The sequence below is a fragment of the Herpailurus yagouaroundi genome, unplaced genomic scaffold (genome assembly GCF_014898765.1).
Source record: "Herpailurus yagouaroundi ecotype Mexico unplaced genomic scaffold, PumYag 142, whole genome shotgun sequence".
Classification (NCBI taxonomy): Eukaryota; Metazoa; Chordata; class Mammalia; order Carnivora; family Felidae; genus Herpailurus; species Herpailurus yagouaroundi.
The window spans coordinates 37,891,279-37,909,275 of record NW_024412397.1 but is presented as its reverse complement, the minus strand read 5'-3'; the positions used below and the strand labels follow the sequence as shown (position 1 = coordinate 37,909,275).

The 17,997-nt window shown below is 38.6% G+C and overlaps 1 protein-coding gene across 2 annotated transcripts in view; it reads left to right on the top strand.

Moving 5' to 3' along the window:
- The window catches only part of GALNT1 (polypeptide N-acetylgalactosaminyltransferase 1), a 79,507-nt gene that overhangs the window by 13,525 nt on the left and 47,985 nt on the right, over positions 1–17,997 (top strand). For both annotated transcript variants that reach the window (XM_040479060.1, XM_040479059.1), the window contains exons 2-3: positions 2,067–2,312; positions 10,831–11,005. In XM_040479060.1, the coding sequence (XP_040334994.1) occupies positions 2,174–2,312; positions 10,831–11,005 (314 nt within the window). In that variant the 5' untranslated portion in view covers positions 2,067–2,173. The remainder of the gene's footprint in view (positions 1–2,066; positions 2,313–10,830; positions 11,006–17,997) is intronic.

Here is a 17,997-nt window from a genome sequence, read left to right as displayed (position 1 = left end):
TTTCTTTTCTTTTCTTTTTCCTTTTTTTTTTTTTTTTTTTTTTTTTTACTGTATTTTAAGAGTTCTTCTATTCTGGATATAAGTCATTTATCAGATATGTAATTTGTAAATGTCTTCTCCCAGTCTGTGACTTGTTTTTTTATTTTTTTAACTGTCTTTTGGAGAAGATTTTGATTGTGAAGTCCAAGTTACCATCTTATGATTTGTACTTTTTTTGTTCTGTTCTGAGGAAACTTTGCCTCACCCAGGGTCTCAAAGACTTTTTGTCTCTCCTTTATCCTCCTTTCTCCCTACACCTCCTGCTTCATCCATACCCCTCTTCTCCCAAACACATACATACCCACTTCATCTTCAATTTTCTAATCTAATTGTGCTGCCTTGGAAAAATTAAATAGGAATGGATACAAAGTAATAGAGATTTACACTGGAGTATTGTGGGCTATAAGCCTTTAAAAAAATAACAATCAGATTTTCGAGAATAGAAAGCTACATTTGAATCCCAGATACTGTACTAGCAGTCAGATTGTTTGCTTTGCCAGTGACCAAAAGAGACAGCTTTTCATGTAAAGTAGCTCAAAATAAAAATTTGTATCTATCTAGCTTCTCTGGAGAAAACTATTGCTTTACGATGCTGTGCACTATAGTGCTTCTGGTGCCCCCCCCCCCCCGCCCAACCCTAGTCACCCTAGTTATCAGTACTTGCTCACCGCATGGGACACAGTATCAGATATTAATTGAATAAGTACAAGCGTATAACAGTAACATACATCCCTGTTCACTGTGCAATCAGGGAATGTTGGTTTGATGAAGGAGGAATGTCAAGAAAACAAAGGTCTCAGAGCACAAATAATACTTTACATTTGTAAGTATCACTTAGTATTTTTTTGGGTGCTTTTCAGGTCGCTGTCTAGCAACCTTGTGAAGTAGGCAAGAACTATTATATATCTTTTTTATAGATAAACTCTCTGGCCTGTCCTGAATTGCTCAGGTAATAAGTACCACTGTTGACCACCATGGCATGTAAAATTGCCCTTTAAGAAGCTGCTATGTTGCCCATCAGCCCAATCCTTCAGAACATCTGCTCATTTGGCTGTTTTCGTGAGGCACATGTGCAAAGTGTGTTTCTTCTATCCACTTCATCTGAATGCACTTGGCTTGTCTCCCTCCTGATCAGCAGTGACATAGGCCTTTGAGCTTCCATGTCAGCTGCTTATCAGAATGATTCCTGACCTCTCTGAGGTCCCTCACACTGCTCCAGAGCTCCCCAAGATGAGCTCCTTAGTAACAGAAATGTTACTAGTTAGACTATCCCAAATGACTTTCCAAATTGGGTGACAGTTCCTTCCGTCATTTTCTTTGGTGTTTTAACAGATTGGGTGGGGTGGGGGGAATAGAGACTAAAGATCAGAGAAGTCTGTAAAATTACTGTCAAGAGCCAGGACTAGGTCTCGGATCTTAAACTCTTTTCTTCTCCATTATACTTGCTGTGAGTGTTTCTGAATGGCTGGTGACTGTAGTGTTTTAGAATGGGATTCAGTGGAACAGAGGGATAAGAATTAGCCCAATAAACTGCTATTGTACAATACTGGGAGACCTCCTATTAGTTCTTAGGACCTGGAAACCTGAATGGACTGAGAATCACTGGTTTCTTAAACTCCTGTGGCAGTTAATGGCTTAGCATTTAACATAGCAGTTGAATAGAAGGCAGTTCAGCCCTGTGTGTTTCATGGATATGAGATAGTGGCACACTATTGTTTTAATTTGCGTTTTCCTAATACTGAATTGAGCGCTTTTCCACATTTATAGGCTATTCAGGTTTCCTTTCTGCATAGTGCTTGTGTATATTCTTCACCCATTTTTCTTTTGGATTGTTATATATTGATTTGTAGGAGTTATTTGTACACTCTTGGCACTATTAATTTTTATGTATTTTACAAGTGTTTTTTAAGTCAAATTTTTAAACTTATTCTGAATAGTAAAATTTCATGTGCATGTTAAATTAATCTTATAGCTCATTTTTAAGGTTCTGATATTTTAAGTTATCTTTTTTCTTTTTGTCTCTATAGGTTATGAACGTGATTTCTGATGAAACTGGATTGGAATAGTTTTCATGATCTTTGCATATTTATATATATATATATATTTTAAAATTTTGCATTTGACTTAAAGTGCCATGAGAAAATTTGCATATTGCAAGGTGGTCCTAGCCACCTCCTTGATTTGGGTACTCTTGGATATGTTCCTGCTGCTTTACTTCAGTGAATGCAACAAATGTGATGAAAAAAAGGAGCGAGGACTTCCTGCTGGGGATGGTGAGTGACGTTTTACACTGATACATCTGTTTCAATAAGTATGTCACTAGTTTGTTCACTAATTTGGATACTATAAAATTTTCATTTTTTTAGATTAATAGTAATTCCTGACTTCCTAAATATGATGATCATGTTACCAACAGTTTTCCAGTGGGTTCCTCCAACAGTTAAAAACAAGATTCAAGTCTCAGTATAGAGTTGCTGAATTCAATATTTGTGTTCACTGTTACTTGTAGTTAATTTTCTGCAAACTGTATTACCAAGTAATGTGGAGAAACTAATATTAATGGTTTTGAAACTAATAACTAATAGTTGGAACCAACAAAATGGTATGGCATTAGTGTAATGACATAAATGCTGAATAGAGTGTTAAAATTTCATTGTTGGGTATTAAAAGATGTTTTTTCCTGCCTTCCCATCTCATTGCTGAGGGAAACCATTCTAGATGGAGGTGGTCTGGAGAGTTCTTTTTGTTAATGCTGTAAATAGCCCCAGTTAGCACTTTTGAGAGGACTTTTGTAAAGATGAGGCTGTATAATAAAGACCACAGTGAGACTGCAGTATCTGGTATGGAAAAGAAAGGAAACACAAATATGAAGGACCTAGGTTTGAAGTCCTAACATTTTGGGCAGTGGACACCTGGAAAATTCAGTTTTGAATACCTGTGTTCAAACCAACAAACAAGTGCTGCTTTTTATTTTTTTAACATAATGAAAATGACTTTGCATTATGAGTCAATAATTCAGCTGTTCTGAGCTCTGAACTCTCTATGATTAGTTATAGAAAATCTGGCTATGCAGTAATTCTACTATTTTTAGGAATTCTGTGTGAATGATTACTGTTTTAACATCAGTTTTATTTGAATATGTAATCACAGTTAAATTTTTTGTATTTTTATAATGAGAGCACCTGGTCCCCTAAAATTTATAATCTAAAAATATTTGTTTGTATTGGTTAACTGTGCCTACTTACTGTAATTTTTATAGATGGGTTTGTATAACAAGTTCTGTTCATTTCTTCTTGGGAAATTTACCTAAAATTAGATTCAGTTGCTTGCACTGGCTCTAGTAATACCTAGGCTATAATCCCTCCCTGACTTTCTAATTTTCACTTTCCCCTTAAGTTTTTTTTTTTTTTTTAACCTTTATTTATTTTTGAGAGACCAAGTGTGAGCAGGGGAGAGGCAGAGAGAGAGACACACACACAGAATCTAAAGCAGGCTCCAGGCTCCAAGCTGTCAGCACAGAGCCTGATGTGGGCCTCTAACCCACGAACTGTGAGATCATAACCTGAGCTGAAGTTGGACACTTAACCAACCGAGTCACCCAGGCACCCCTCCCCTTAAGTTTTAATAAAATATACTTTAATTCAAAGTCAGCTTATTAATTTGTTGACTTTCCTGGTTTACTCTGTGGCTCTGCTGTTTAGTACCTTTGTTGGTTGACTCCTTAACTGTTGTTAGAACTGTAACTCTGTCTAGATTTAACTCAGAGGGCAGGTATTACCATCTACCAGTAAGTTGGATATTCTTTTCCCAAATAGAACAGATTAACTTTCCCCTCACCCTGCTTTAATTTGTTGCCATTTATAGCGGAAGCTCATGGTGTTCTATTTTAAACACAGAGACGTAAAAGTTAGAAAGAATAGGACCTCTAGTGTGTGAAGATCCACTTGGTGAATATTTTTAAAACTCTGATATGTGCTGGGCAGTATATATATGCTACACAGTTCAATAACAAAAAATAAGGCAAAATTCCTCCCTTTGAGGAACTCACAGTTCAAGAGGAGAGAAAGAATAAGTAAAATACTGATAGAATAAATAGCATTCTAGAGATGTGCACAAGAGCAGAAAGTACTGGGAACATCTCGGGGTGTCTGAGAAGGTTCAATAGGGAAATAATGCTCATGTTGAGAAGTGTCATGGTGAGCAGGTGTTTTTTACGTTTGATAAATAAGCAAAGGAAAGAAGCATGTGCAAGATATGCAAGTGAGAGAGTAGAGTTGATGGATAGAGAATGTGAGGAAGGAGCACAGATGAAGCTTGGGAGGTTAGCAGAAGCCACATTCCCAAAGGCCTTTTATGGCATCCTAAGGATTTTGGATTTCTTCCTGTAGGCAGTGGCATGCCGTTGAAGGATTTTAAACAAAGGAGTATGTAACCTGATGGGATCCAGACTTTCGGAAGAAAGCCTCGGTGGGCATGTGGCTGACGTACTAGAAGAGAATAAGGCAGCAGCTAGTCGAAGCTGTCATGAAAGTTTAGAGAAGTTCTTAGAGCCTACAATAAAGTGATACTGAGGTAGAAAGGAAAAATATATATACATAAGAAATACATAAACAGTGGAATTTACGTAACTTGAGCCACTGAATGTAGGTAGTAATGAAAGAAGAGTTTAAGATACTTCTCAGGTTTCCCTGTTCGATGAATTGATAGGAGGTGGGCCCCCAGAGGTGGAGCAGCTTTGATGGAAGGTGAAAGGATGAGCTGGGTTGGGAGTATTTAACTTGGAAAATTCTGGTAGAGACGTTCTGCAGGAGAGAGCAGTCGAGGCACAGAATGTAGGTGGTAGCATAAGCCTGGTCTGTGCAGAGGACTGCATCAGGAGCATGTGTAGACTCAGAAGGGACAGACCCAGTGTTGAAGAGCATCGTGGAGGTCAGTAAAGAGTCATCTCAGGAAGTTAGAGGTGGAAGGGGAAGCCAGAGGGAGAGTGCTCATGAAAACCCTGGAGTGTTGTTTGTCAAGAGATTTTTATCTGCGATGAAGAGGAAGTGTTTCTATATGTTTCTATATGAGGTTTGTTTTGACCCTGGCAGGTGCCATCTGATTGCCAATAGGTTTGATGTACCCGTGAAGAGTAGAGATGTGTAGCTTATTCTTTAGGAAGCTTCAACACAGAAAAAGGGGTGGTGCATGGGGTGCCTGGCTGGCTCAGTTGATGGAGCATGTGACTTGATCTTGGGGTTGTGAGTTTGAACTCTACATTGGGCGTAGAGATTATTCAAAAATAAAATCTTAACGGAAAAGACAAAAAAGAGAAGGGTAGCGCAGTAGTTAAAGGAATGGAGGCAAAGTTTTATGTTTGTGTGTATTTTTTATGTACATTGAGGGGGAGGTTAAAATATAAGGGACAAAACTAACACCTGAAAAAGCAGGTTCTTAGCAGATGAAACTATGTGGTGTCAAAACCATAAGAAAAGGATTGTATTTGAAGAAATTGCCAAGGTTAATACAGTTTTGAAAACAACGGTGGCATGAGCATCAAAGATAAGAAGTAGCTTTTATACAAAGTACAAAGGTACTAGGTAAAGGAGAAATGGTCTGGGAGTAACGGTGTGGAGATGTGAGATCTCATCCGAACCTTGTGAGACACAGAGAATGACCAGTTCTCCCAGAAGAGGTTTGTGAGGGTGGTGGGCTCTGAGGGAGGGCAAATTTGAGTGAAATCTGGTAGAAGGGCCTATGTGTTGTGGAGAAAGAGAATGAAGAGGCTTTACATTGGTGGGGGGTAGAGGGGATCAGGCTGTTTCACACGACTGAGGAGGAGGGAAGCATGAGAGAATGGCTGAGCAGTAAGCCAGGAGGAAGGGAGATGGGGTGAGAGGCTGAGGGTTCCAGACGGGGCTTCAAAGCTAGCCTACTTATTGGTTTATATACTGTAAGAAAGCAGAAACATTCCAGCTATCATTGTAAGCTACATCCCAATCAGAGTTGTTAAAATGTGGAAAAAATATTTTAGATTACATAAAAAAGATAATGCCTAAAAACAGTAGAGATGATAATTGTGTACGGGCGCCTGGGTGGCTCAGTTGGTTAAGTGTCCCACTCTTGATTTCGGCTCTGGTCATGATCTCACAGATAGTGGGATCAAGCTCCTCCTTGGACTTTGCGCTGATGCACAGATTCTCCCTCTCTCTCTGCCTCACCCCTGCCTGTGTGTGCTCTCTCTCTCTCTCTCCCTCTCAAAATAAATAAATAAACATTTTTTAAAAAGATGATAATTGTGTAATAAGAGAAAATCATTTAGGAGAAGTGGTTTTAGCCTTTTATTTGTATTTTTCCCCAAAAGGGTATCATAACTTTATACCTCTTTATTCTACTTATTTGAGAAAAATACAAGTTAAAATTTGTAAGATTTATTAAAATACATTCAAAGGTAGGTCGTGTGGCTTGTGTATATTAATCTGGTTTGGTGGCATTCAGAGTGAATCTGTAGTTTTCTTGGTAATTAAGTTTTTAAAACATGATACTTTTTGGTTGGCTTATAAGACCAAGAGTTGTGAGTTTGAGCCCCACATTGGGAGTAGAGATTATTTAAAATAAAACATGAGACTTTATTGTTTTATAAGTGAGGTTTACCTGAAATGTGAAATACATTTGTTCTCACATAATACTGTGGATTTAAAACACCTTAGTCTCTCCCTTGTCAGAGTTGATTTGATTTTTAGAAATGATCTGCATGTAAAATTTTATGCCAAGGAAGATTTTCTTTCAGTTCAGAAAATGATATCCAAATCCCATTTCAGTTGGTTTTAAACAAAAATTTCACTGAACTTAACTTTTAATTTACATAAAAGACTGGTAAGTAGAGTGCATGGAAAGTTAATGCTTATCATTTAATCTGCAAGTGCATTAGTAGGAAAAATATATTCATTATCCACATGCACTTTATCCTGAGCTCTTTGCCAAAGAAAACTAGTTTACTAGTCCATTTAATTATTTAGGATATTATAATCTCTAAATTAGAGTATTGTGGTGGATTCTGTAAGTCATATAATTTTTGGTAATTTCTATTATAGCTTTGAAATTTCATGTGTACCAGTAGGTTGAGTTACTTAATGTGGACACTGTACTAGATATTCAGGTTATTAATAAGTACCAGGTGGTCAAATTAGTAACGTCACAATAGCAGGATTGTGTATGTTGTAGAGTTTTGTCTGCTTCTGTAAGATCTTAAGGCCAGAGTTTTACTTCACAGTGATTGGGCAAGATTTTAACTTTCTGGTCATATAGCCTCTTAAGCTATAAGCAATCAAGCTTATACTTACTAGTCCTCACAGAAGTAATATCTAGAGTCCTCCTTCATGCTCCCACAACCCCCAGGGAAAATGTCAAATATAAACAAAAGTAGAGAAATAGAACTCCCATATACCTACCATCTGGCATCAGCAGTTTTCATTTCAGAGCTGGTCTGGTGGCATGGATGTGTGGATACCTTTTCTCTCTGTCCTCCCTTTCAATATTTTTGTTGTTGATGATGAAGAAAAAATTGGGTGTTCCCCCCCTCCCCCCAGTTTCCCACAGTTAGGATTTGCATCCCTTTAACACTTTTTGTCATGTCCTTTGGTGTCTTATATTTTCTGTGAATTGATAGGTAGGTCCGAAGGCTTGATCAAATTCAGGATCTCCCTCTTTCCCCCACCACCTCACCCCAGCAAAAATATGTTGTAGGTGGTATTCTGTATAACTTAACACTCTTACTTTTTTTTTTTAACTTTTTTAAAATTTATTTTTGAGAGAGAGAGCGAGCGAGCGAGCATGAGTGGGGGAGGAGCAGAGAGAGAGGGAGACATAGAATCCAAAGCAGGCTCCAGGCTGTGAGCTGTCAGCACAAAGCCTGACACGGGGCTCGAACCCATGACCATGAGATCATGACTTGAGCTGAAGTCAGACGCTTAACTAACTGAGCCACCCAGGCACCCCATGCATAACTTAACACTCTTAATTTAAAAGCCAAACAGCATGAAAATGTTTTTTTCCATTTTAACTTTAAAGCATCGTCTTATACTAAAATAGGGTTCTGATAACGAAAGATATTTATGATCAGAGCCACTAAATGTCTCCCACCTACTCTTTGTGTTAACTATGCTCTCCATGCACACAGTATAATTGCCACATCCAGAACTCTGCTGCTTTCTCTTGACCCCTGAATATCCCAATCCCCAAATCTGTTGGTTGCTTTTTTTTTTTTCAGAGACAGACTCAATTAGAATGGACTCTAATAAGAGTTTTATAACTTGTGATTTTTAAATATTTAAAATCATATATGGGGATTATACATCTGTACTTGTATTATAGTTTTTATTACACTTGTGATTGGGAAATCTTGAAATTGTATCAACCCTGATATTTAAAGAGCTTAGTTACTTGGCAAACATTAGACAGGCTTTGTTTTTAAAAATTGTTTTACATGAGTTTCCTATAATTTTCCTATAATTGAAGTTATTTGCTAATATATTTTTAAAGTTTATTAATTTTGAGAGAGAGAGAGAGAGATTGAGCTGGGGGAGGGGCAGAGAGGGGGGGAAGAAGGGGGAGAGAGAGAGAGGAAATAATGAATGAATGAATGAATGAATGAATCCCAAGCTGGCTCTGCACTGTCAGCATGGAGCCTGATGTGGCGCTTGAACTCTTGGACTGTGAGATCATGACCTGAGCCAAAACCAAGAGTTTGTCACTTAACCAGCTGAGCCATCCAGGTGCCCCTATTTCCTAATATTTTAATGCCCTCCCCAAATCACAGTTCATTCTGAGAACAAGAGCAAAATTATCTTATACCATTTTTTTTTTCTTGATGGTTGTCTAAGACGGGTGTTTTTATATTCTAGACAGAGTTGTTGAAGACACAGTAATTTCATATTCTCTGGCTCTGGTGTTGGTAGGTTGCTTTGTACCACGATCTGAAACAATCTACAGGTCAGCTTTACCAACTAGTCCTATTCTTGGGCAGATGAAGCCTGGCTGAAGAGAGATGGCTTGTCTACTGCCTTGATGTCTCTGTTTTTGTCCAGACTTTTTGGAGGTGCCTAAAACGTAAACAATGGGAGAATAAAATTTTCAGTTTTAAAAATAAACAAGTAATGTACGAAACAGGTATTCAAGAAAAGTTTTGTAATGTTTATTTTTGAGAGAGAGGGAGAGCGCACTGCACACATGAGTCGGGGAGGGAGCAGAGAGAGAGAGAGGGAGACAGAATCTGAAGCAGGCTCCAGGCTCCGAAATGTCAGCACAGAGCCTGATGCAGCGCTCAAATTCACAAATTGTGAGATCATGAACTGAGCTGAGGTTGGACGCTTAACTGACAGAGCCACGCAGGTGCCCTCAAAACAGGTATTTTTATCCCATTCTTGGCCTCACCCCATTCTCTACCAATCCCTTTTATTTTTTTTTAAATTTTTGCCCCATCCCTTTTAGATGAGAAGTTTAATACACTTTTTTCCAAGTTTTATATATCTGGGAACTTGTTTTTCTTGGAACATTTTTTAACATGTCAATAGTATAAAACAAGGAATATTTCGAAACTGCTGATCTAGAATATTACCCTTTTTATGTTATCACGAGATAACATGACTTAGAATGATCTTTCATGATACTCCACCTTGCTTGATGCTTATTCTGATGTCTATTATCATTTCTAGGGTTTCATTTTGGCTTATTTTGAATAGCACTTTTGCTCTCATTAATTCAGCATATACTTATAAAACTCCTACAGGACACTGTGCTAAACTCCCCAAAAAGTATGCGAATGAATCAAACCTCAGCTAAAAAGAGATCGTAATCTAGTGGGGAACCCACAAGACAGGTTAACAATCATTATGGAGGTAGTAATTGGTTAGAGATCTAAGAGCCCTAGATGAAATGATGTGGCAGTCAGGAGTAGCAGATGATCGCTGCAGAGAGATTTGGAAAAGCTGCAGGCAAAAGAAGCTGTTGTAGCTGGGACTTGAAAGACAAGTAGGGGTTTGGTATTGTAGAAATTGGAATGGGGAGATGCCATGGGAGGGGACCAGTGTGAGCAAAGGCACCAACACAGGAAAACATGAAGCACTTATGAAGGGAAGTAGTGAGTTGCTGTTTGACTGAAGGATGATGACACACTGGAGTGGGCGTGGGCGGTGGCATGGTGGAGGGCTGAATAAGTGTTAGGTTTGGGAAATTTGGTTAAATTTTCTGTTAAAGAGGGGCGCCTGGGTTGGTTCAGTTGGTTAAGTGTCCAACTTTGGCTCAGGTCCTGATCTCGCAGTTTGTGAGTTCGAGCCCCATGTCAGGCTCTGTGCTGATAGCTCAGAGCCTGGAGGCTGCTTTGGATTCTGTGTCTCCCTCTTTTTCTGCCTACCCCCACCCCCACTCATGCTCTGTCTCTCTCTTTCTCTCTCAAAAATAAACATTAAAAAAAATCTTTTTTAATTCCCTATTAAAGGGTTAGACTTTAGGAGATCATGGGAATACCACAATGAAGGACATGCTTTAGAGAGGTTAATGTGGTGACAGTATTTGAGATGGGAACGCCAAGGCTGCGTGCGATTCAGGTGAGTGAGTAGTGCAGGGTGTGGAGGTCTTGAGTGAGGACACTTGTGTGGAAGAGGAGGACAGGGCAGCCCCTAGAAGGTGTCACAGACGTAGAGGACGGGCTCAGAAATGGCTCTGGGTGCTGAGGGCACAATTTAAACTCATGTTATTAAACAAATATTTACATTTGCTGTAAAATTGTTAATTAAGTTTCCTCCTTATTCTTAGTTCTAGAGCCAGTACAAAAGCCTCATGAAGGTCCTGGAGAAATGGGAAAACCAGTTGTCATTCCTAAAGAGGATCAAGAAAAGATGAAAGAGATGTTTAAAATCAATCAGTTCAATTTAATGGCAAGTGAGATGATTGCACTCAACAGATCATTACCAGATGTTAGGTTAGAAGGGTAAGTACCTAGTGTGGTCCTGTTGGCATTTAATTAAAATGAAAAGTGTGCTCTCAAGTCCCAGTAAGTTGCACTTCAGTGTTGACTATTCTGAAAGTGAATGTTATATCACTGTTATTACTTATCCCATTTAACTTATTAAATGTTGATGAAAATAGTACTGATCATTAGGCTATATATTTTAAGCTTTAGATTAGAAGTGCATTTTAAACTTATCAAAATGTTCCTATAGTCAGCTTTTAAAAAAGATTCTTTTAAGTTGTAACTTAAAACAGTAATGTATGTAGTCATAGGTGTACATATTAGTGAATTTTTACATATACATATACACCTGTCTCATCATTATCCAAATCAAGATATGTGTGTTAAATGAATATACCATAATTTATTTATACATTGATAGACATTTGGGTTGTTTCCACCCTTTGACTATTACGAACAAAGCAGTTGTGACATTCTTATGCGTGTCTTTTGGAGGACTTAGACTCTTGTTTCTGTTTGGTATGTCTAGGGGAAAGGAGTAGGTTATACATATATCTAGCATTAGTATGCGCTGCCAAACATTTTTCCAGGACGAGTGTGCCACTTTGCATTCCCACCCCCAATATAAGAGGTCCAGTTGCTGCGTGTGAAAGGTACACAAGATATCTGGGCTAGGGGACAACAGACCCAGTGAAGAGCAAAGGAACTATGCAGAAAACACACAGAACAAGTGGGCAGATACATGTAGCTCCTGAGACCCTACCACCTTGCCCTCTGTGGCTCCCATTGATGCCAACAGCCAGGCCTTCCCTCTCCCTCTCCAGGCAAGAGATTGGAGGATCATTCGTAACACAATAGGACTAAACACAGAGAGGTGGAGGAAAACTGATATTAAGCATCATTCAGAGCTAATAATCACCTTTTTGGTTCCCTATTTTTATAACAAATAGGTAACCAAGGAATATTAGACGATCACAAGAAACCCTCAAACATGGAAAGTATAGTCCCCAAAAAGAGAAGTAAGCAATTTGGGAGAAGCAAAAACTATTCAGGTAGAAGAAAACTTAAAAAAAATAATCCCAAAGAAATAAAATATTACAACCTTAAAACAAGAGTAGGATACTATTCAAAAGATACGCTAGGAGAGCCAAAAAGAGTTTTTGGGAGTTTAAAAAGAAAGAAAGAAAAAGGCAGAACTCAATAGCAGCTCAGCAGCAACCCTAGAAACAAAGGAGCAACATTCTAGAGGAAAATAATTTCCAACTTAGAATCTATATCTGTCCAAACTTGCAGTCAAACACACAGGTTAAAAAGGGACATTTTTGGAAATCCAAAAAGGTCTCATAACACTGAGCTGCCACACATCCTTTCTTGGGAAGTTACTGGAGATTATGCTTCACCAAGTGAGGACTCAAACCAGGGAAAAGATGGACACAGGATATAGAAGACAGGAGATGTGACATAAAATTAATGTGGTGAGAATCCCTTGAGGTTGGTGAAGGGAGAGCCCTGGATGAGAGTTGTGTAGGCCAAGAGGCGGCCCACCCAGATGGAAGGAGGCCAGGATACTCAGGCCCTGGAGAGACTTCAAGAAGATGGGGGATGGTACCGCTGAATGTCTCTAGAAGAGATTTAAAGCTGACAATTGATGGAGAGTTTGGGATGCAGTTAATATTGTGCATATAAAAATTAAACCGGGGTGGGGGGGATTGAGAGTATCTATATGTTCATCCAGCAGATTCATTGTAAATCTTAGGTTTTCACAAGCTATTTACTCTCCTGAACAATTTAAGAACAATTTTCTTACTAAAGAAAGCCAGACTCTTCAGGGAAGCCTGCAGTTAAAATTTGAATGATGTCTATGTTAAAAAAGACTCAATTATTTTTGTTTTGGCAGAGTTATTTTTGTAATTGTATTAATTCCCCTATGTACATTACCACTCTTAACACATTTTGTTAAGCATTTACATTTTGAACAGTGTTTAAACGGTGTGATACACATGCTTGTGCACTGAATTTTGGGCTTGTTGAAGACTGCTCAGATTCGAAAGTCTTACTTTGCACAAGCTGCTAATACATAGTCCTTCTTGCCAGACATTTGGGCCCCGTGGGAGTGGGCCACTTGGGAAGCCGGCACAAAGTCACTACTGCAACTGAATAGCCTTTTTACACCTTCTTGCTCCATCTCTGTGCAAGTGTCCTTTAAAGTTGTTGTTTGTTTAACTTTTATTGTGGGACGTTTCAAATGTATACAGAAGGAGACAGTAGTATAATGAATCCTCATGTGTTCATCACCTTGCTTCAATAATCCCTAATAGTCTTGTCTCTTAATGCCCTTTTATATGTCCCCCCAACAGTCTCTGTCTCCTGGTATTTACACCTCTATGTATTTTCTTCCTGCACTGCACTAGCATTGGTCTGTATGACCAGTTAGAACACAGTACAGTGATGGAGTGTCACTTTCAGGATTAGGTTATAAAATGCATTGTGGTTTCCAGTTTGGTTTTTTATTCTCACTTGGATTATTAGCTCTGAGATTAGCCAGTTGACTTGACATGAGCACCCCTGTGGTAAAGCCCATTTGGTTTGTGGCCTTTTGTGGATAACCAGCTGAGTGTTCTTAGAAGCAGATTCTCCTATTCCAGGCAAAGGCATATCATTTGTAAATATTTCATTATGTATCTCTGAAAGATAAGGACTTACAGAGAAAGGAAGGAAGGTAGGAAGGTCATGATACCATTTTTATACCTGAAAAAATAATTAACAGTGACTCCTTAATAACATGAAATACCTAGGTAGTGTTCAGATTTCCCTAGTTACACCATACTTTTATTTTTTTTGTAGTATTTGTATCAGGATCCCAATAAGGTCCATACATTGCAACTGGCGAACAGGTCTGTTAATTAAGTCTTTCTTAGTCTCTGTAAGTTTCCTCTCCATCTTTTTTCTCCTTAGAGTTTTGTTATTGGAAGACCAGGCTGAATATCTTGTATCTTTCCTCAGCCTGCATTTTCTGGACTGTGTCACTGTGGTGTCGTTGGCTCTTCCTCTGTTCCCTCTCTTCGCTGTGGATTGGTAGCTTAAAGGCATTTTATACCAGTATCCTTCAAGTCAACTAAATTGTGTGCTTGTGGTAGGAACGGTGTGCACTCTGGTCAGTCATGTGCATCTCCATTGGACAGGTGCGTTCTGTGTCCCATCTGTCTGTTTTTTTCTTTTGGAACTCCCATTAGCCAGGCTCTGGGCTACTCGAATTGATTCTTTTAGTCTCTTATATTTTCATCTGGTCTTTTTTCTCCTTCCAGGGAAAAATCCTAGACTATCTTTGAGCTATTCTCTTGAATTTATTTGTTAAATTTTTTATTACTAAGTCTTTGCCATTGTTATCTGGCATTTTAAAAATGCAGGCACAAAATCCTGCACTTTACCGTTTTGATACATGTAAGAATTTGTGAGATATTTAGTATAACAATAGCATTTTAATCTTTCTAGTTTTTAATTTTTTTCAGTTTATTTATTTTGAGAGAGAGAGAGAGAATGAGCAGGGGAGGGGCAGAGAGCGAGGGAGACAGAATCCGAAGCAGGCTCTGTGCTCTCAGCACAGAGCCCAGTGTGGGGCTCAAACCCACGAACCGTGAGATTATGACCTGAGCTGAAATCAAGAGTTGGATGCTTAACCGACTGAGCCACCCAGGTGCTTCAGCCTTTCTAGTTTTTAAAGTAAATTTAACTTTGGTTTAAAAAATAATCAGTTCCATGAGGCAGGCTGCTGTTAAAGGTCTTCAGAAAAATTGCCGGGGCCAGGATAATTGATTTGGCTTTGAATCCAGGTCATCTGGCTCTTACTTCTCTTTTCTCTTTTCCTAATTGCTGAAAGCTACTTTTTTTCATTTTCTTAACCATTCCTTCTAATGCTAGGTGAAATTATGGAAACTGATTAAAGTAATGTATTTGGTAGAATTCTGTTGATTTTCTTACATCAGATAAGCTCCTCTAGATAACGGGATGAATTTGTGGAGGTTGCTTTGCTTATAATTTTTTAAGATTTTGTATTTTCCAGGTGCTTTATAAATAATTGGCATTTCTGGGGTGCCTGGGTGGCTCAGTCGGTTAACCTTTTGACTTCGGCTCAAGTCATGATCTCACAGTTTGTGGGTTCGAGCCCCATGTCGGGCTCTGTGCTGACAGCTCAGGGCCTGGAGCCTGCTTCAGATTCTGTGTCTCCCTCTCTCTCTGCCCCTCCCCTGCTCCTGCTCTGTCTCTTTCAAAAATAAATAAGCATTTAAAAAAATTTTTTTAATAATTGGCATTTTTTTCTTTTCTTTATTTATTTTTGAGAGAGACAGAGTGCAAGAGGGGGAGGGGCAGAGAACGAGGGAGACACAGGATCCAAAGCAGGCTCCAGGCTCTGAGCTGTCAGCACAGAGCCCAACATGGGGCTCAAACTCATAAACTTGAAATCATGACCTGAGCTGAAGTTGGTTGCTTAACCGACTGAGCCACCCAGGTGCCCCAAATAATTGGTATTTCTAAGGCTGATAGATATTTTGTTTCACTTAGATAAAATTTTGTTGTGAATATTCTAGCATAAATACTACTTTTTTGTACCTGTCTTCTAATTTGGTTTCTACCTGCTTCGTGAAATGTGAATTTTTCTGTTATAGAAATTTAGCAAATTCCCTGATGTTTTTTATCTTTTGCCTCAGAGAGACGTGATAAATTATAGTTTAAAAATATGCTTCAGGGGCGCCTGGGTGGCGCAGTCGGTTAAGCGTCCGACTTCAGCCAGGTCACAATCTCGCGGTCCGTGAGTTCGAGCCCCGCGTCAGGCTCTGGGCTGATGGCTCGGAGCCTGGAGCCTGTTTCCGATTCTGTGTCTCCCTCTCTCTCTGCCCCTCCCCCGTTCATGCTCTGTCTCTCTCTGTCCCAAAAATAAATAAAAAACGTTGAAAAAAAAATTTTTTTTAAATAAAAACATGCTTCAAATTATTTGTCTTGAAACTTTTTATATGTATTTTTTATTTTGTATTTGCCATCTTTTACTAGGGATCTCAGAAATTTTATTTTTGTGAAAAACTAACCTTCTGTTTCCTTTAATTATTTCTCAAAAATAAAATCATCTAAACATCCAGAAAGCTATAGGAGGTAACAAACCTTTGTATCAACCACCAGCTTTATTGAAGCTTCAGCTGCCATATTTTCTTTATATTTTGCTTTTAGCAATAAAACTTTATGGCTATAGATGAATCTCTTTGTATCCTCCTCCTCAGTTCCAGGCCACTTCTCTCTAACAGTCATTCTGATTTTTCCATTTAATCTTACTGTTCATGTTTTAAAAGTACTTTTATATGTCTATATATATAAATAATATATAGTGTACTTACATATTTTTAACTTAACAAATGGTAGTACATCATATGGATATGCACATATCCTTCTGCAACTTTTTAAAAATTGTTTTCGTTCAAGCATTGATTTTGAGATTTATTCATGTCAGTACATGTAATTCTGGATGATTTATTTTAACTTCTTTGTAGAAGTCCATTGTATGAATATGCCATAATTTATCTATTATTGTTTTACTTTATGTGTACATATTTTGCAGTTATGTCTCTGTAAACATCCTTTTACACGTATTCCTTTCTGTAGATGTAACAGTTTTCTGTAGAATAGTGCTTTTCAAATTATAATTTATGACCCTTTACTTACTAATGGATTGTGAAATCAGTCGTGAATACATGTTAGCATTTTAGTTAGTGAAATAGAAGAAGTGTGTTTTCGTGTAGTAACATTTTTCATTAATCATTGTTTCAGGATGTGTGCACTAGATTAACATAAAATGTATTTGTTACTGTGGGTTATGGTCAGAAGTGTTTGACAGTTGAAGTGAAATTATTGTGCTGAGAGGCATGTGCTCTCTTATTTCAGTCGATTTTTTAAAAATATTGTTCCCTCACTGTTTTCACCAGTTTACATTTTCCAGCTATAGAGAATGAGAGACTTCCTTTCTGCACATACTCATGCAGAGGATAATAGTGGCATGGACTGGGCTAGCACAGGTGGAGAAGTTTTAAAATTCTGATTGCATCTTTAAGATAGAACCTATCAGAATGCTGGTGGGTTGGGTATGGAGTAAAAGAGAAAAGGAGGAGTAAGAATTTGGGTCTGAGCAGCCATCTGAATTGCAGAGATACTTGCCAAGATAGAGGGGGAAAATAGAAATATGGGATTGGTTGAGATAGCAATCAGAGTGGATGAGATGAAAAGGAGGCGAGGTTAAGTGACTGCTGTTTCAGCTTTTGAAGAGTGAGAAGAGGAAGATCTAGCCAAAGGGTATGAAAACATGAGGTACGAGGGGGGAAAGCATATGGAAGTCAAGCAAATGTTTGAAGGAGTAAGTGGTCAACTGTGGTAAATGCTGCTGAGATGTGAGGAGGAGGAGGTCTGTAAATGGCCCAGTGGATTTCAGGGTGTGGAGACTGTTGGAACTTAGATAACATTGTTTCTGTGGAGTGATAGGAATGAGACCCTCATTTAAAAGAATGAGGAAGAACTTCCAGTTTCTGTAATGGCAGCCTCAGTGTTTTGAATCACCTCTTCAGTTGAGGACAATGAGAAAGTTAGGAAAAAATATATATATATTTTTATATATAAGTCGTTTGCTTGAAAGCATCCGGATGTTAGATGGCAGAGCTTAGAAGGCAGTGAAGAATTATGGAGCCAAGAGATGCCTCGGTGGCTCAGTTGGTTAAGTGTCTGACTTCATTCAGCTCAGGTCATGATCTCACAGTTCATGAGTTTGAGCCCTGTTTCAGGCTCTGTGCTGACAGCTCAGAGCCTGGAGCCTGCTTCAGATTCCGTGTCTCCCTTTCTTTCTGCCCCTCCCTTCTTGCAGTTTGGCTCTCTCTCTCTCTCAAAAATAAACAAACATTATTAAAAAAAAAAAAAAAAGAGTTACGGAGCCAAAATATGGGAGAAGATAAAAACTCAGAAACAAGCCTGGAACTTTT